This window comes from Pyxicephalus adspersus, chromosome 11 (assembly GCF_032062135.1).
Source record: "Pyxicephalus adspersus chromosome 11, UCB_Pads_2.0, whole genome shotgun sequence".
Lineage (NCBI taxonomy): Eukaryota > Metazoa > Chordata > Amphibia > Anura > Pyxicephalidae > Pyxicephalus > Pyxicephalus adspersus.
In genome coordinates, this window is record NC_092868.1 from 39,606,095 (window position 1) to 39,627,378 (window position 21,284).

Sequence of the window (21,284 nt, forward strand, 5' to 3'; positions counted from 1 at the left end):
TATTAGTGGTTGTAGGCCTTTGCTTCTAAATGTAAATTTAAAATGCTTAGAAATTGAAATACAGCAGATCAAAAAGCTGCACAATGCAACATCATGAAAATTCCTAAACTAGCTTCATAAAATAGCATTTTTTTCAAATGTACTTAATATTTGTGTTTGAAAAGTAGCAGTTGCTTTTTAACAAGTGTTTTTATGTTGTGCGTTTTAACTTTTTTATCTTACCTTCAAATGCTTACCACTGGGACATTTTGCACGGTGCATTTTTAGGCTGAAGAAAACCATCTTTGTTTAAACACTTTCATTAGCATGTTTGAGCTTACATTAACTGCTGCAAAGAATACATTTCACTTTTGAAAGCGTTCAGAAAATACCTAATAGTGTGGGAATACTAAACCACTACTATTATAAGGCCTATTTATAAAGTAATGTCAAATGAATCAAGTTTGCAACTTCTATATGTTTATTGACAGAATTGTGATGACCCATTTTCTGGGTGGTAACATGGAAGTACTCTATAGGCAAATTATCTAAGAAAAACTGAAATCACCTTAATAAGAAAAGTCCAAAAAAATGACATAAGGACATTTCCAGTACAAAACTTGTAATACTTTGGAGGAAAAGGCTTCTATGAAATATATTTGTGTACGCGTCAATTATAGCGATGTATTAGTCTGACATATTTCTAATATACATGTTTTCACTTCAACAAAATAAAGTAAAGAACTGGAACAAAGAACCTTTGTAAATACATTCAATTTTTAAAGAGAGAAAGTAATGGAAAAATATTTAACAAAAGTACCCATATAGAGCTTTTCTAAATAAACACCTAGAAGTTGCAATTATAAATCACTGCACTGTGCTCTCCATTGAAGCAAAGATTCTCCATTTTGTAAACTGGCTATCCATCTAAGAATAAAATATTAAATGTGGGAGGACACTGGTGGGCTTAATCATCTGCTGGCTTCCTAAATGTCACAAGGCTGCACTGTGAGATCTACCTTCTAGCTCTATCCACCCTGCCATGGGAGTCAAACCCAGGGGAAATCATTGTATATTCTAATAAAAGCCCCATATAATGTCTAAGGTGGGTGGATGGACCTAAGATAGCACTGCGTGATGCTAATGACAAGTAAGAAACTGGTGGGTGACTGGACTTGCTGCCAGTATTAAAACCAAGACTTTAAAAAGAACCAGTTGCAAATAGGCTTTTGTGCAAACTATGTAAACAACGATGCATCCATACCTGTTAAAGATGTATTTCCCCTGTTTTCCTTAGCTTTACCTAGATGGTCTGAGCCTTACTCTTCAGCTGAAGCATTAGGGGGTTTGAGGCCAATAAAAGCTGCACAGTTGCTACCTGTAAGCAACTGGACAATATACACTACAGAAAAAGGGAAATACAGTCTTGTAGTTGGGCATTAGAGAGGCCAGAAAACCTATGGACTTCAGGTGACCTCTGACCCTCAGTAAAGAAATAATTCTATCCTGAGAGCTTCCTGTGAAAGGATATTGTATAATAATATAAATATATTGCAAAATACAAGCCACTGATTTGGTTGCTGTATTTGATTTTTTTTATAAATACATTTTCAGGAAGTATAGCAAATACCAGACCATCTTTCCAGAAAGGCATTCTACTTGTAATTACCTGTGAGCTGACCTGAACGCAGAAACAATCTTATTTCTAGAGAAATAGAGATGAACAAAGTCCAGGTGGCTATTTGTAGTACAGCTCAGATGACAACCATAGTTGCCACCATAGATAAATTTGGGGAATGAGTGTAGCAAATTTACACAAAACATATGTTTCTGTCTGGATTACGAGGTGAAAATATCAAAAAATGCAATTTTAAATTTGCATGCATGCCTTTGAACCAATGCAATTGAACCAAAATATACTGCATACAGCAATGCTTCTTACATTGCAGTATAAAGTATGCATAGTTCTATGTATGCAAGTGCAACATATATAAATATTTGCATAGACATTGTATCTAATGAGTATGGCCCCCTCTCCTTTAAAAATGTATTACAGCTCTGCTGTGTATGCAAAATCTTTTTACATACAATATATATGAGACATGGGCAAGGTAGATTTATTAGGTACTATTTCTGATGTTATTACAACCGTATATTTTAAATGACAAATGCTTCCCCTTGCTGCAGAGGCTATTGCTGCTCATGCCACCTTTTCATGAGCCAATAAGCTCAGCAGGGATATCTTGCCAGCCTTCATATTGTACAGGATCACTTCACAACCAGAGTATATAATAGAATTCTGTTACCCTGTCACATATCTTTATGACGATATTGTGCTGCTAGGGGGGTTCAGATTAACCAAAAGTCTGATTTAAGAGAGGCTTTCTGCATCAATGCAACGGATTTACCAAGGGGTCTACCAGCATATTAAATAAACTTCCCATTATCAATCAGCTTCAGTGTTGTCTGCATAGGCACTAAAGTATCATTACACAAGGCTATAAATGTCATGTCCGTTTTATAGTCGAGCTGGTGACATTGACAGATATGTAGATCCAGAGGAGAGAGATCACACATGCAAACATTACTGACAAGCTGGATTGTGTGAAAATTGTTCAAGGGACTGCAAATTATTCCATCAGGTGACTAGTTTGTGTGCAGCATGAAAACATGCAAGTTAGAATTGTTTATCTGACACTCTGTTTTAGCTGATAATAATGTAAGACAGTAACAGAACTGAGGGTTTACTATACTGTTCATACTAAAGCTGGACAACATGCAGTGAACAATGGATATGCAAGTCAATTGAAAGGATTCTGCCTGAAGTTCCGATCCATCCAGTCAGCCTTATTCAAAAAAGACTTCTATATTTTAGAGACAGTTCTTCAATTGATCACGTACCTCATTTTTAACTTTTAAAAGGCTGGGGGAAGAAAAATGTAAACCTAAATACAATGGGAAAAAATCAGATCTAATGCCGTTCAGGTCTGACAACAGTGAAAAATTTACAGAGGTTCAAACTCTTCTGCTAAGATTACTCTTTAAACACTAAAATGTAGTACCAAGAAGCTACTACAAAATATGCAACAAGAGCCTAAAATGTATTGCTGCATCAAGTAATCATGCCTTCTGAGCTTTAGGAATTAAAGGAAGAGATGAATGTATAAATAATATTAACTATTCTAGATATCCTAGACAAAACAAGAGTGTGCATTAGTTCTGTCTCCACTGTCACCAGTTTTAATGGATTAGGCAGACAAACATAAGTGACATATGGTAGGAAACAGACAGCGGAACCTGCATTTACAGTGCATCTCCAGCTGCAGCAAAATTCTGTGTAGACATGCTGAATCCTGACAGCCTTTATAAAAATATTTCTAAGTTCTAAAGAAAAGCCAAAAGTCAATATTTCCTTTTTACATATTCTCTCCAGCTGCTCTCCAAGAATATAATAGATCCACATTCATCTGTTCCCTCCAGGAAATAAAAAAATGTAATAGCAATTAACTAAACTAGAGCTTGACTTTAACTGCAGAGTGTCACTGGCAGGTGCTGAGCAACCACCTGTAATGAGTGGGAGCACATTTATATTTCTTTGTTCCCCAAGTGTTTCAGAAGAACTCAAGTCATCTAAAGTAGCTCCACACTTAAACAACAAAGGAGCTCCTCTTGGGTAATAAAGCAATTGTATTTTACAGCCGTGCTTTGCAACTTATTATAGTATGTACCCTTTCAGAAGCCATTGTTTACCTGCACACCTTGATGTAGGTCAACTTATCAAGTATCCTTTTAAATTTTTAAGCAAAGTCTCAACTGGCAAGTTTCTGGCTGCATGGAGCAGAGTGCTTCTGCTTTGCTTTATTTTATAACACAGAGAAATTTATCTTTGACACAAGACAGCAAAGCAAGCTGTGTTAAAATTTAAGTAAGGCAAAGCTTAAGAAACCATAAAAAAATCTATGAAAGTATATTTAGAAGCTTCAAAACAAAAAATGTCTTTTAGGTGACTGTTTAAACCCATTGGATCCTAGGCCTTGTATGGGCCTACCAAATGCATCGCTCAGTGGCATTGCAACTTTTAGGTGATCTGATTATTAAAATCTTGCGCAAAATGCAAGCTTATGCATGCTACTACATCCTAAACAATGGAGACAGCAGACAGGAAACAATAGAAACAGACTTTTTAAAACACACCTACAATTAATTTGGATTGGAAGAAAATGTGATGCTACAGCAGCTGTTTTTAGAATATGATTGCTTTGACAACATATGTGTTTCCTAGCCTTGCATTATTGTTGTTGTTTTTAAATATAAAAGAAACTTGTCACAAACAAGTAGGTACATTAACATTCAGTAAAGGTGTGAAAGATGCAAAAAACACAGGTGGTGAAACTATATGGTGGCTATTGGAATATGTTACACTGATTTGGCAGTATTAGGATCCAAGGTGTGTATGGGTTTTGCTAAAGCTGTAATGAATGACACCGACTATTGATGCATGAGAATTCAACCAACAGATGGGACCTGTTCAACCTGTTTACGTTTGGGCATAGGAGAAAATGGCTAAGCATATAATCCACAAAAGTCAAAATTGCATTTCGGCAGGCCAAGATATCTGATTATAGTATTTAAGGGTTATTCATACAGCAATATAGCTATTGCTTACATTTGTTTACTTATAATATTCCACTTAAACATTTTCAAGTCTTGTTACTGTCCACCTAAATTATTGAGTATTTCAGCTACCCCCATAAAATAAATATTATATCTAACAGGGGTAGTAAAAGCCTCTTATAAAAGCCACAGATGTTGAGTGTGTCTGTGATAAAGTGCAGATATTACCAATAAGAATCTTTCAGGAGACATATCTGTTAATAATCTACCAAAAATGCATTTTTTGTCAATTTTTGTTAGGCTGACCCTTTAAATGTTTATTTGGATTATTACAATATTTTTCCCAAGTCTGTTTAGTCACTGATTGCTACTTTGTAAATTGAACAGCAATCAAAATGTGAATCTACGTTTGGATTTGCTGGAGGAAAGATAATGTGCTTTATTGGAACAAACATCCCCACTGATCTCTTTCACCCTTCAAATCTATAAATGCCCCACTACATCCAGCACTCTAGGCTGTTAATGTATCACTATTTGGAGCGTTCTTCATTCAGGTTATAGATTTTGATACCATCTGTATGATCTATTCTGTTAACAAAAGTGTTTGAGCAATAAGAGTTAACTTGTAGACTTTCACCTCAAATTATTAAGGCCAGGATTTGATCCACAGTAAGGTATTTATAGCTGTCTGTTATCTTGTTTCTGATACATATCTAATGCAACTGTATTGTGAAAGTACAATAATATATGATATAAGTTTTGGAGACAATACAAACTTAGTAAAAAGGTGTTTATGGGTTTTGGAAACTAATAAAAGCGCTCTGGAAGCAGCAATTGTGGGGATCATAATGTTTCCAAGTTATGTTCATGTAAACTCACGCCCAGTTTATACAGAATATAGAATGAATGACTTTACTAGAAGCTTATAAACCTCAAAGAAGAATACATTTTACTATTTAAATGTAAACCAACAAAGTATAAACAAAAGACCATGTGCCTTGCACCCACCATGCTGCACACAGCTGAAGAGAGCAGACTGGCTATCCACTCTCTAATACAGGCATGCATGCTGAACAGTTTAGCCGAAAGCAACGGAACATGGGATAGATTCTGACAGCTTAGCCACTTCTCAGTAATACAGCGCAGCGTGTTTGCTCGGTGTGGGCTTAGATTTGTAGGAAAAGGTTTTAAAAGGCTTTTGCAATGCACCAATACATAAACAGGCAACAAGCACAGAACAAGTGTCAGCACAAACAAGTGGATTAAGGAAGGAGCTGAGAGGCTGGTGGAAGCCCAAGCTGTACCAGTCCAGAAGTCTGGATGCAAGCTCAGAAAAGCACTAGGATTTTCATCCACACTAATTAATGAGAGCAAGCTGTGAATGGGAAGGAGGTGAGGAAAGACATGACTGTCTGGAGTGAGACTTGTGGGTTAAACAGCAGACCTCAGACTGAAGACCTTACAGACAGACAGAATGAAGCAACCAAGGAGGGGTCATCCATCCTTACGCCATAGAGAGCCACTGCTGAAAAGAAAGACACAAAATACAGGGAAAGGGGAGCAAACAGGGAGAGAATAATATTGGAGTTTGAGCAGCAGATAATATATTTATAGGGGAGCATCCCAAACAATATCCCATGTCTATAAAATTCTATTGAGCAACCTGACAGTGCCACAGATGTAAGAGTTGCAGGTTCTCCTTAGGCAGCATATTAGAGTTGTGGCAGCAGAGTATAGGAAAAACGTATATATCCATTGCAGTGAAGGAAAGAAAGGGGCGAGTCCTCATTAGCAAAAGTGGCACCAATTTGTTTTGTGTTCTGCTAAGGCAGGCCATGCCTTTGGTTTTTCCAAACCTTAAGTGGTCACGGGCAGAAAATGTACCAACTGTACACCTTCTCTATGAGGGAAAGACAGAAAGAAGAAAGCAATACATTAAGAAGAAAAGGGCGAAGATACATAAATCAAACATTTTTTTAAGGATTGCAAAGGCAGAAGAGCTGAGAACATATTGACATAAGTGGAACACAATGTAGAATCTAGGTGGGGATTGAGGTATGCAAAGGTGAGTACATGAATAAGCAATGAAAATGGAAACCACCCCCACCCTGCCTCCTAAAACATCTTCACCCCAAATTATATGTTTACAGATTTATTATTTTTTTTATTTTTAAAAAAAAAAGCATTCAGAAGTCAGTTAGATACAAATACACATCTAAAAAGGCTTACATTTCTTAAAATAAATAAATAAATACTCAGGACATGTCAAGATTTTATAGTAGACAGTATTTACTTACCACATGGACCCTTGTGTTTCATGGGAATAGCTGTTTTCTGGATGCACTCAGCTCTTTGCCTTTCACAGTCGTTGGCATAAGTTCGGCTGTCCCGGCCACAGACTGGCTTGTATGCACCATCACAAGTGATGCGGTCACAAGAACAGCGGGTGATTCCTCGACGGTTAAGGCACACAGCATTGTGCTTACATTCATCCTTGCACTTGTCTAGGGAGGGAAATGTAAGGATCAACTGAAAGTAAAATCCATAAGACTTAGCCTGATAGCTTAACAATGGTCATGCAAGAGATTTACAAGTTCATAATTAGTAAAGACTGACAGATTACAACAAAAAATTGGATGGACCTGTTTTCTAACTTGTAAAGGCTATTTTTTCACCACATGACAGTTTTCATTATTTTTTTTCATTTAGTTTTTCTATGCCTTTAAAGTGACCCTTTCAAAAGAGATGAGCAAGAACTGCCACTACTGGACTCCCCAAAATAGGCTTGTTGCTTAGCTGTGCTTGGTGTTATTACTGTTTGAGTTGATGACCTGAATGCATGAAAATTCGTAAGTGTCAGACTTCTTTATTTCTATATAATTTTCAAGTCAGGGACTCAGAAGGAATGGTCCGTAATGGCAGTCTACATGATTTTCTTGGAATGGGTTTCCTTCAATTAATTGAAGTCAAAACTCCTCTTTACAATAAGAGTCAAGGTAGGGAGCTAAAGTGCTTCCCGCCAGACAGGCAATTTTAGAAGGTTCACAAAACGAACTTGTCCAATGTTCACTTTTAATGAAACAATGTAACCAGAACAACTGCAGAATTTGCAATAGGTGTCACAGTGTATGCACATTATCAATCACAGTCAGCTCAGGTCACAGAATTGTGAAATCTCTTACTGGTGGAGGAGTGAACTCATGAGGATATCAGACTATTGGGGCAAGCAGCTACAACTTATGGGCAGCCTCAGTCCTCAACTTTCTTCAAAGTTGACATTTGCATTTAAAAAGCAGATGCAGCAACCCACCATCAGCCTACACAGCATTTACTGACAAAGTAATTGGATATATAGAGGGATGAAAAGATGCACTTTATAGTTCACTTTTGTGTTTCTTGACAGGCTTACCTAAACTATTCTGTGCTATCAACAGCTTAACAAACATGATTTTCTCTCTCAAGGTTGTTCATTAAAGGGGAAATCTACTTTAAACAATCATATACTTTTGTGTTGTGCCTGCCTCCAAGCAATGGCAACACTGTTTTCCAAAGTAATTTATCTAAGGCTAAGTACACACGTGCAATGGTTGTCATTAGAAAACAAACGACTAACAACAGATCTACGATTATTATGAATGATCACACACTATCATCTATCATCATTTAAACGATGCAGAAAGTGGCGTGTACCAGAGAAAGTATACTGCAGAACAATCCAGGATCTCTACAAGACCATACGTACAATAGATAGCGAACACTTGTCGCCCAAACATCCACCAGTGTGGTCATTCGCTTCCAGCGGCATTCCTCAATCACATTTTTTTTGTTAACAATTATCAAATGATTGGCCGTTAATCGTTCGTTTCCAACGACAATTATTGCACATGTATACGTAATCTAAGTCCATCTATTTAGAAATAGGACAGCTCTAACAAATGTAGAAAACAGAATATCTAGTAACAGAAACTTTGACTACTGTGGACAGTTAGGATGACGTTTGCCAACTGAAAGGAAATTAGAGCAAATCCGCAATAAGAACATCAATTACAAAAATGTATTAGTAGAAGTGTTAGGGAAGACTTGAACCCCTGCTAGTTCTTCTTTTCCATCTATGACCCTGTTGAAGATTATCTCAATTAAAAATGTGTTTTGATTATGTTTGTATTAAAATATTGTTTTATCACTTCCTGTTTAGGCAGAAAGTAAACCACACACTGACAGGATATTAAAGCTGCAATTTCTGAACTCATTAATGGTCTGAATGTAAATTTGATCTTTTGGTTTTAGTAGTTAGTTCCTAATCCCAAAACAAGAAAACAAACTGCAAAATAAAATGTGTTGCAATTAGCTGCACACCTGAGCTGCATACTTATTCTGTATCATTGATTCAAAAACTATTAAATGCTGTGGTTTACAGCGCTAACCAAGCAAACTGTATATTTTACAACCAGGTCAGCAGTGGTATAATTTCTCAGTATTGGTTCTCCTTAAGGGCAAATTTGCTGCATGCTTGTTTCAGCAAAGCGATGCAGAATAGCAAACGAGTAACAATTTTAGAATATGTAACAATTTGCATCATACACTTTCACTATAAAAAAATGTAAAGTCATAATTATCAATGTAGTAAGAACTGGTTTTAAGACACCACACAGCTACCATTTAGTAAATGACTGAAGCTGAGAGTCCCTAATGGCTACAATTGTGATAATTACAACAATATCTAAATAAGAGTATTTTGCATATTTATGGGTGTAAATTAATCTTCTTAAGATTTTCAAACAGAGACCTAAATTGTCCACTTTTATTCTGCCACAGAAGAATGCACTGCATTGTGGAATAAGGTGTTTCTTGCTTTTATTCCACAGTTCTAAAAGCACACTTACCGGCATACAAATCGATTGCAAAGTGGCAATGCAGACTTCCATTTAAATGTTTCCTAACCACATAAGTGTCATTTCATTCTGCAAATACTTTTATTGTGTCAGAAATGCTTCTATTCAGGCAGTGACAGTGTCAGGAAGATATTGATTTTTACGGATGCAGACTTCAGTGTTGTGTAGGCCCAGGAGCTGTATTGTGTAACAAAGAATGGCCCATTTACTTACATATAGAGCTGCCCTAGGAAACATCTTGCCCTGAACTTTCAGCTTCTGGTTCAAAGATATAACTACATCCTCTGACAGTCAGAAATTAAGTTAGTGTGAATGGACCAATGTTGGTAAAGGATACAAGCACTAAAAATAAGATTTCTGTTCTAAGGATGAGCTCTATAGATTTCTGCACAAATGACACAGTTATTTGATATATTTAGCTGGGAAAAGAACCTACACCGTCAAATGCCACGATGCATGTAACCTGAATGCAAAGGCCACTTTTAGGGTTTTTAACACACTGGAATGAAAATGCTTGCTGTTATGTAACTGCAGTCATTTTTGTCCTAACACAGCGGTCCCCAACCTGTGGTCCAAGGCTCTGGCCAGTGCATCCCCAAGCGGGGTCAGGAGAGGGACCCCGCTTGGGGGGTGCACCGGCCAGAGCTGCGGACCATGTCTCCCGTATGCACGGCTCTGGACACAACCCATCCACTCTACCATTGCAGGCGTAGGTGGGTTCTGGCATCATGATGTCACTCTGGGGGAAGTTTATTCCCCGTTGAATGACACATGGCTCCTCGAGCATGTGTGGTCCTGAGTTCTTAAACTTAGTGGTCCGTGACGCCCAAAATGTTGGCGACCCTGTCCTAACATATGTACTTCCACTAATAACCACCAATCTGCCGAAGTAAAAAGTGTAATGGATTACAAGATGGATAATGGTGATGGTAATGGACAAGAAGGATAATTCCACGTCTTATAAATTATTGTCAATCCTGGGCATAGGGATAGTGCACACGGGCCAAATTTTATATTCAATCTATTGGCTCTAAAGTGATAAAGTGATCAGATCTGAAATGAATTTAACAGTCAACCAAACATAACCAACTTGATCAGATATGGAAAGACCAATATTGTTAAAAGTCATGTAATGCATACCACCTATCAAGCAAATCCAAATTGAGTCCACCTCCCACCTGTCCTGTTATCAGGGCAGAATTCCAGGGGTTGATATCCATTGATCAAAAAGCAAACCAATTCCATTTTTTTTCACCACATTTCAATGTATATCTCTATTAGAACCCCCACAGCACATACAACACAAATTCATCACTCGTGTGAAAAGTAAAAAAAATATATATACAAAAACAAAACAAAAACAAACATTCCCAGATCACCTTATATTTATTACATACACCCTTTTGGACATTTTGTTGCACTTTGTATTACTGTGTAAAAATGTGTAAAGAAACTAGCGAACAGCACAATAGTTTGGGATTACCATCTGTTTCTGATTCTGTTGCCTAAAGTTACTATTTGCATAAACAAAGGTACACCGAGCTCTAACACATACATAATGGTGTTGGTTCCAGTAATTTGAAATAGAAAAGGAGCATGCCTTTCCTTCACTAAACAGAAGTGAAGACACTTTACTGAAACCCCCCATGGTGCTGGAATGACCAAAGTTCCTTTACAAAACATGTGCAAAAGAAAAAACTAATGCTCCAGGTTTTCTGTCTTGGTTTAGTTAATATGGTCTCTAGCTATCAAGAGCAAGGTGAATATTGCATGTTTCATTGGATAGTACAGAGGGTCTAATTGACCGACCCCATATAGAAGGCTTGCAGTAAGATAAGAGGATCAGCATGAAGTTCAGCTTGTATATGTAATGTGCAAACATGGCTGCCCCCCCCAACAAAACAAAACAAACAAAGCTTTTAAAATGATAATATGCCTTGATAGGAGCCTTTAACTTAGACTGGGGCTTCCCAAATATATCTCAGAAAACTGCCAGTTTCTCACTGCAACACACACACAAAGCAACACTCAGTGTGCATATTTTGAAAAAAAATCTTCTCCCTTCTATCCAAAATTACTTACCCTGAGGCTGGCATTGTCCCGAGCGCACCTTCATCAGTTCTATTCCTTTGATGGCTCCAGTCCTGGTCATTACACACTCGTTATCATAGGTTACTCCATCATCAGCACAAACTGGTTCCTTACGGGATGGGCAGTTTTCTGGTCGAGAAAGCATGTCCAATTTCCGTGTGCGTGGGTTCACTCTGCATACTCTGTTCATATCATTTAGGGCACTCTTGCATGGGTCTGTCAAAAAACAAGACACAAGGTGGTACAAGATACAAGGTAGTCATTTTAACAGTGCTTCCACTACAAACACAGTCATTTCGGTGTTGTATCAGGCAATGTCATTTATAAAGCAGCAAATATAAAACCTTTTTTTCCCCAAATTCTGATTTTCACATATAGATGACACTCTCTCTGTAATTTTAATTCCGCAGTGATCTCCCGTTTCCTTAATTGTAGGACTGAATTATTACCTGCGCAATTAATGATGCCCTCTAAAGTATATTTGATTAATTTTTGATGAGATAATCCCATACCATATTCACAATAGAGGAGCTTGTTTGGCAGGATAGTATATATCTGACTAGTTGCTAAAAGCAATACAAACCACATTGTTTCATTTTTGTAGAATACCTTTATTAGAAAGTAAATAAAAATAGGTTAGATGATTTTTCATTTTAGTAAAACATATGTTCATTCACTGCCACATCAAAACAATATCTACAGGAAGTAATAAATATATATATATAAAAAACAGTGGTTATTATATGGGTACAACACAACCATACAACTCTACCCTTCCAATATGAAATTAACTATACAATATATTGGAATACTGGTCTTGGGGGAATATGGGAAAATGCATTCAATGAGATACAGCGATTTTCCTTGGAGCAGACAATCAGCTATTCCCAACAGAAATCCATCACCTGTAAGCAATTTGCCAATTATTTTTCTCATATTAGTCTCTTACGTTTAGACTTAGAATGCGAACAAAGAAGTGCTGTTTATTATATTATATACAAGTTCACTTGTTGGCAACATAGGTTATTTGCCATTGCCCTCAAGCATTCACATGCTAAATCATTCCCCAGAGCTTGCTTAAATTGCATATTATTATTGGGTTTGGTAATTGCTCAATATTTATTATTATTTATATAGCAATAGTACATAGTTTTTAATGAAGCTTGGGATCTTGGGAACCCTTTTGTTTAGTTGCCCTGAGTTCCCTCCCACCTAGTTCTGTAAATGATGGTGCCATAAAAAAAGCAGCTCTTAAAGGAAGCAATATGCAATGGCCTGACAAACTGTTGGTAAGGGAAAAGGGAAATTAGGCATGTTTCTTATCAACCAGGCTGACATTTCTAACTTGTACTAGGAACATAACAGCTGGAACTTTACTAATTGCTATGTGCAACCCTAACTTTTAGTCCCCAACCCCACCCTAAAGTTGTCCATAATGGACTGACTTTGACCCCTAATTAATCCCATTACAATATGGTGTTCAAAGAAAAGAGTCAGCTATTGTCAAAAAAGGATGAGAGGGTGAGATTTGAAAGCACCAGCTAGCCAATCGTCTTATTAACCAATACAACGACAGAAGTTCTGTAGTACATACCACATGAACCCTCAAACTTTTTGTAGAGATTCTCCTGGTTATCACAGGCTTGCTTGTTGAGGGCACACTCATTTCGGTAATCTTTGCCATCACTACCACACACAATATTTTCTGGTATTCCAGCACAGGTACTTGGGCAAACACATTTTGCAGTTTGTCCATCTGCTGAGCGAACACAGGTACTTCCATAACTGCAGGACACAGATGAGCAAGGATCTCGGGAACCTGTTAGGAAGACACAATATACAATATACCAATTTTACCCATAGATAAACTTCATGTTATTAGCATAGAACTTAACAGCAATTTCTAAGACATAGACAATAAAGTGTGGCACCACTTAAGAGCTTCCTAAGAGCAACAAGTACAGAAGTTCTTAAAAAAATAATACTGATAAAAGATAATGCTAACAAATAAATGACCATTTATTGTGTCATACTGAGTATTCTGCACCCCAAAACTACATCATCATTTTTTTTATTAACCCATACAAATAAAGCTGCAGAAAGGTGAAATCTTAACTTTGAACCCTGGATAAGAATATAGGATATGGATTGTTGTTTTTCCTTACAACAACTTCCTTTAATAATATGGTGATCCTATAACACTACTACTAGAAATAACGAAACACCCTACTTAATGAATAACTACAAAGCCAATGCCATTACTAAGAAGCTTTTTACAGCAGCCAATCACATTGAAATGGGTCTTGAAGGAATGAATGTTCCATAACTGGGCAATCAGGAAGAGAGAGAGAGAGGTGCACAGCACAAGTTCAAGTTCTGCATGTTAACTGATCCTGGATAGGGGTGTGAGTTTATAATGTCCATGGGTACTTAAGATTAGGAAAAGTTGGAAATTGGTTGCCAAGCATGATGTCGTGTTTACAAGATAGCATTAGCAGCTCATTAAATCCTTGAGCAAAAAGATGTTGTTTGAGATCCTGGGAAAAAATTACCATATTGTTATCTAGACTGAATTGCCCTCTATAAAAATAAATAGTATGTAAAAATAAAAAAGAGCCATTTTTGTTCGGGTTAAAAACTTTAGAATATGGAAAAACTGTAACCTATTGCAATACTAACAAGGCTGAAGGCATTAAGACACCAGCTTGTATTTACACTTTTGTTGTACAGATGACCCACTCAAGTCTGTACAGAGGTATACTTGGTTGACCTATATTTTGTGAGCAGGCACTATGCAGCTCATACAAAGTATATGAAGGCATTATTTTTTATTTATAAGTGAGGAGTTTACAGTAATGAATTATGTCCTAACATGAAAAGAAACAGGATTGTTGTATTTAGTAGCTTAGACCAATACTTGTTCCTAAAATGTTTGAAATCTGTTCACACACTGGATGACTGTTTACATTTAAATGGATAAGGTCTATCCGACTGACACCTGACCAATGCTTTCAATGATAGGAGTGTAAACAGTGCTACACTCAGTGCCAAATCTACACTGCTTCTTCCAAAAGGTTAGCATCAAGGCAAGGTATCCAAAAAAAAAAAAAAAAAAGAGATGTGAATCTAGAAGCTAAAAAAGGGCAACATTAGAAAAAAAAACACTTTCACAGCTTTAATTTATCTTTTAAAAAACCTGGACTAAGCCAATATAGGAGGTGGTGCCAGCTGTCCTCTCCTTTAGAAAATACTAGTTTCCTGCTTCTCTTGTCTGTCATTTAATGCAGCTGAGGAATTCTGAAACAGTTCAGTAGTGATAAAAGACAGACATGCACTTTTTTTTCCTTTTTACAGGAGGTCAGTGATCCTCATTTGTGTACACTGCACTGAACATTTGCCACAGGAAGTACAATATTATTAGGATGGGGCTAGCTTTTTAAGTAGTTAACAAATGCAAAAAGTGATAATACAATATAATTTCTGTTTTAGGTTACTGAACAATATCATTTCCGTGGTGTCTTTAAATTTTACATATTGCAAGGTTAAGCAAATTATGCTGGCTACATTAACAATGATACAAAAAATTGTTATTTAAATATAAATAGGTTTCTTTCTTCTGTAATAAACTAGTGCATGCTAATAAACAGGAAGGATGAATATAGCTCATAAAATTCAATTTCAATAAATGTTAATAGCACAGGCTTTTGTAGACCAAACAATCCATGTAAACTTACAGCCATGCACAGGAATTGTGCACAGAAAAAAATCCACTCTATGTTACTTTGCCACAAGGGCCTTGAGGGAATATGAATGCCTGGATTTAGACACACCAACTCTCCATTTATTTCACATACACCAGTTAATAAACACTTCCCATTCAAAGTAAGGATGCTATATGCAGGCAGCATGGCCCCATTCATAGCAGTTACCTCCAGGCTGACTTCACATGTGAGAAGGAGAGGGCAGCGTGCAGAGACAAGCCTCAGCAACGCGAAAGAAAAAGGTCAAGTTAATTTAGTTGAAGAGAAAGGGGACTATGTCTCGTTTACACAGTGCCTATCTCCTAGCAGCAGCTTGTAGCCTTACAACGCAGTACTAATATCATCACTGAAAGGGAACGCGGCTCTAAGGAAGATGCAGCAGGGTGCAGAGAATTAAGGTCTGGCCTTGACCTCATGATCTATAAAATCTCTTATTACCCTTTTACTGTTGTGGAAAAGACACATCAATAAATAATTCACCGACTGCAAACAAAGACCAAATGTGTTAAGGTTGACTATTAGGCTATGTAGCCCCACTAATATGCCTGAATTGGCATCTTATAAACTATTATTTTTTAGCAGGTCATTATCTGCAGATACCGTAGTATGCAGATACTTATTCAGGAAACAACAGACTGCTACAGCCCAAACCTGGCTGCAAGGTCATCTGGCTGCTGGCAAGGCAGACCAACTGGGCACTAAGTAGGATTGAAGAATCATTAAATATGGAAAAAAAGGAAGGATTACCTTTTTTTACCCAGTCGGGGATTTGTGTAGTATAATGCATATCCTGAAGGAGAAATGGATGGCCTATTATATAGATTCTTCTATTTTTTTTTTTTGAACACTAAAACAGAAATTTAGGAGTGCTCAGGAAACAACTAGTTTGCTAAATAAATAATCTAGAACAAAGGAGTATGTTTTATGCATCTGAAATGGAGAATGCACAGTAAAAAGGTTAAGCTATGTGTTATACATTTGCTCAGGGAGAAGCAAATGCCTATATGCATTTTATCAGTCCATGGAAAAAGCCAGGCATCTGACAACCGTGCAAAGCAAGGCTTTGATGATGGTGCTGCATGGGCAATAAAGAGAAAGACTGCACATTATAGTATATGTATGACCAGGGAGCCATATAACAGAAAGGAAAGAGGCCATTCATTATATATCCCATTAGAGGGACGTAAATAGAGGGAGAAAAAAAAAAAGCCTTGTATAGTACATCTAATCAGAGATGCACAGGAGGACTAGATCAGGTTTTTGATCCAACAACTATAGAGTGTGGTATTGCACACCTACTGGGAGTTTTATAGACACAAATCCTGCAGGTGAAGATGCACAAATCATTGATGAAGGAGGATACAAATAAATGGTCTGTCTAGAGTTCTACCTAACAGAATTTAACCATAACAGTTGGGCTTTAAGCCATTCCAAAGCTCATGCTTAAGGACACAAGACTGATGGTATGGTATTACCTAAGCTTATAATGCACACACTATGGGTATGTAAAACTGGAGGAAAGGCATGAAAGCTACACACCTAATGACAAGTTGTAGCTCTAATTTGTATTACTTACAGTTGACTTTTTCATTATAAAACGTTTAAACTTTATCTCAAGCCCTCACTGGATACTAAAGTATAGCTGGGATTCAGACAGCTGTAACAAGCAATGACAAGACTGTGATTCTGGCAAACCAAAGCAAACATCATTTTTTCTTCAGTATTCAGACTGATAGCCTGTATTGTCCAGGGGAAACTGATATACACAGCACAAGGTAAACTTTAATGCATACCAGCTTAAAATTTCATAGCAATAAAGTCAGATTGGTGTCACATGATAATGTCTATCAATATTAAATGAGACTTCAATAAAAAAAAAAAAATATCAGTTACAGATTTGTAAGGGCATATTAAATCTTTACTTGGCTCACAATCCACAAACTTACCACAAGGTCCTTTACTTATTACTTTAATTCTCCGCTGCTGGTTACACTGGGCGCGTTCAAGTTCACACTCGTTACTGTAGGTGGAATAGTCAGATCCACAAACTGGTGCCACCACGGACGGGCAGGCAATTTTTTTGCAAACACAAGTTGCTTGAGTTGGGTCAGTGCTGCTCTTCTCGCATACCGCACCAAAGCCGCAAAGCATTCCTCGGCATGCTGAAACAGAGAGAAACAATAAAGAGGTAAGAAGTTGCAAGACTCAGTTATTACTCTAGTGTATATGTTTGAAAGCACCATACTCAGGGCTAAGATAATCTGTCACTGATCAATTGCATTCATGAAATCTCAGGGTATATATTAAACAGGATGAACCTATTTCAGCAAAGTAAACGTAGAAAAGTGCAATATGCAGGTCCCATGACAGCTAATAAACTTTTACCTTTTTATAAACTAATAAAAAGTATCTGAGCGGTTACTGTGAGTTTCTTCATTATCACCCCTGGATACTGTTTAGTGCATATTGCATAATAAACTTGAATTTATTAAAACGAAAATCACCAATCCATGGCTAAAGCCTAATGATGGTGAAATACAAAGCTGCTTCTCTGTGCCTAGAAAAAACCTATATGGCCCTGTGATATATAGGAATATACTTAAGCACACACATTTATACACACTGAACAATTTACATATACAGGTCGAAATCAATCCATCCTATTTGACAATCTGCAGAGAAGTTCAAAGTTTGGGTCCAGTAGGTCATTCTATCCAAGTCGTTAGTACATTTCAGCCTAGGGTTCTATTGCCCCTAATTAACTGTGGCATTATGTGACTGCAGAGCTGATCTACTCATGTCAGTCTGCAGAAAGAAAAATACTGTGTGGGAGAATTAATATAGATCTGTTTTCACACTAGCATTGCAATTTTCATAGTGAGAAAAAAAACTGAAAGTTCATACTGCCAGGACAGCAATACGTTTAAAGTTAACCTGTCACAAACCACCTATCAGAGCATATAATCTTACATTACATTAACAGAGGTTGCTTTCAGTGAATATAACATATCAAAAATCAGTAGGTTTAAATATATAGGACAAACACCATGCAATATGTTCAATTGCTTTTTTTGGCAGAAAGTCAATTAAAAATTAATCAGACAGCTTTTTTGTATATCATCATATTTTGTCTGTTATCATATTACCGGCTATATAGATAGATAATCGCAAGAGAAAATCACATAAAGTATACCAGCATAAGACACTTGAGGTCATATATATTCAGCTTAATTTCCCAAGATTGAGACAGGTTTACATAACGACAATTTACACGTTGGTTTGTAAAAAAGGATATTTACACAATGAGAGCGAGAGACGTTGTCCATGTGAAAATGGTAATCAAGCCTTGAGGGAAATTGGGATATTGATCTATCAGAGGTCAGCAGACCTGCTATAAAACCTGTAATTGGTAAGCAAAATGATGTGTGGGCACAATCTGTCAGCTAAATGATCTTCCCATAAGCATGCACATATAAATTACAATTTCATCAGTGAAGCTGGGTGATCCAGGAAACATGGAATGGATTTCCTAAAAGTCATTTATTAGCAAATGTTTTGAATGCTAGACCAGATCCATTCCAGGCTTGCTGGATCACTCAGCTTTACTGATGAAAGTGTATCTTCTCTCTCTTCAATAAATAAGGTCCATTGTGTCAATACAGATCAGAAGTGGGGGGACACCTACAACATCTAAATCAGGTAACATTATAGATAGATTATAGATATTTATGTGTCCATTATTGAAACTAAAATCGGACAGATCTGGTAAGATCAAATTATGATTTGTTGACTAAGAAGCTCACTTCTACACCCTGTACTACAGTCACCTAATTTAGGCATTTACCTTTAAAGACCCAGATCCACATGCCTTAGTTTTATAAATTCATCTATGGATGCCTTGGGGTACGTAGCACATTAGCAATATTTAAAACTAGCAATATTGTACTTTTGTTCTGAAACTGGTATTTGTGTGGTTACCACACTAAAGCAATTTACTCAGTACTGTTTGTGTTACTATAAGTATAGACATGCTGATTTGCTCAAGATTTTAATTTGCTGAATGCTTATTCTGGGTCAAAAGTTTAAAGATGCAACCAACCAAATAGTATTATCAGAAGGAAGCCAATAGTGGCTGCTCTCATTTAGGTTGAAAACAATGTGCTATTCACAGAAAAGGCTGTTCAGCATGTGTAACAGGTACCAAATATGTCAACTTATAATTTGTAATTAATCAAAAAAATCTCAGATCCTTATTTCCCTTTTACCTTAGTTCAGCCATTTTAGTTTCTATGCCTCTCAACTCTCAGGCTCCAGGTTAACAAGATGTGGCTTGCTTTCATCACGTCAAGCAGGAGGTTTAATAAAACAGGCACTTGTTAGCTTGGATCTCAATCAGCCTCAGAGTGGTGTCTATGAATGAGTGATCATCAAAGCCAGATGAGTTGGAGATACAAGTGCTTCTTGTGCAGTGGAAGGCATTGATGATCCTTCATTGCTGTATCCAAAGTGTGCGGTATGGAGAGTTGATGATGCTAGCAGGGATACAAATTCTACTGTCATCAAAGTGTCCACAAGTACTCCTACAAGGTTCTGCTGCAGCTGTGAATTAACAAGCTCCAATTTGGAATCGCTAATATAGTATACACTGTCAATCTTAGATTCTGCAGTGGAGACATAGAAAGGATCATGCCAATTCATTACTTCTGTTTCATTGCACCTTCCAAGTAGACTCATCTCTTAAATTAAACAGAAGTGTCCAATTCCGAGTCTGAACCTATATATCTCTTCAATATTCAATATTTTGACAAATTTTTACAGCTACTACAAGTGAATGAGTTACACTAATTTTTAGTGCGGTTCACTGAAAAAAGGTCTTGTTCAATATTAAGTGTATTTAAAAAACGCACATGTCTTAATCAATAAAAAGCTTAGTAAATGCAATGCAAAATGGATAAGGTCAAAGTGCCACAAAATGTCCTAGGCATACAGCCTGGAGTTCACAGAAAAGACTGAACTTTTGCTGGTAAAACTGCTGGCAAATATTGATATGTTTGCCTTAACATAAGTGATAACTATGGAATGGATATTTGCATCCAATGGTATACATGCCACATTTGAGGAACCATTGCATTATAATGCTAGAGGAGACACAATCAATATTTCTTTTCATTAAGTAAAATTAATGTAGATCCAGGTTTAGGAAAGATCTCTAAGCAAACATCTGGACAATGCTGACTTGATAGGGAATCAGGTGATTCTGAATTGTCCTGTTAAGTATTTAGTCGGGTAATATTGAAAGTTGCATTTAAGAAATAGGAAAAAATCCAACCTGTCAAGTTTTATAAAGTAGAACATCCATGTACATCACAAAACTAGATGTACAAAATTACAAATGTTTTGAAAGGTAAAAGAGTTCACAGATCTGCATTTCAGCTGTGTATTTAAATATCTGCTTGGAGCGCCACTTTACATTAGGTTTGAGTTCTACTTTTTATTTGAAGTTTCCTTTTCAAATCTGCTTCAGCATAATTTATTTATTAGTTTCTATCCCCACTGAACCTGTACCTGCAAACCTGAAATCACAAGTTTGCAAGATACAGCCTCTGACACTATCGCTCGGCTGGATCTAAAGAAAGTTAATTTATTCCATTTCAGATACTGGCAACAAATTAGACTGCTAGCGCTTAACAACGGTGATACATTGTGCCTGTAAAGCAGAAGCTCCCAACACAAGAGACAAACAGCTCATAGAATGAACCCATTACCCCAACATTTTGCATCTGCTGCTGAATCACAATGCTAATTATCAGGAACTCATTTGGTAGACAAGTGGCCCATATTAAGGCATCCCGGGCTTGTTACAAAACTGAGTGATCTAATGTGATGCACAGGCACATTAACATGTCAGTGTGTAAATGAACATCTCCTCTGCTCTCACAGGCAAGCC

The 21,284-nt window shown here is 37.0% G+C and overlaps 1 protein-coding gene across 3 annotated transcripts in view; it reads right to left on the reverse strand.

Moving 5' to 3' along the window:
* AGRN (agrin) overlaps positions 1–21,284 on the reverse strand; it is a 303,487-nt gene that overhangs the window by 98,849 nt on the left and 183,354 nt on the right. For all 3 annotated transcript variants that reach the window (XM_072426409.1, XM_072426410.1, XM_072426411.1), the window contains exons 3-6: positions 17,284–17,499; positions 13,171–13,395; positions 11,568–11,792; positions 6,891–7,097 (exon numbers count right to left, since the gene is read on the reverse strand). In XM_072426409.1, coding sequence (XP_072282510.1) covers positions 6,891–7,097; positions 11,568–11,792; positions 13,171–13,395; positions 17,284–17,499 — 873 coding nt within the window. The remainder of the gene's footprint in view (positions 1–6,890; positions 7,098–11,567; positions 11,793–13,170; positions 13,396–17,283; positions 17,500–21,284) is intronic.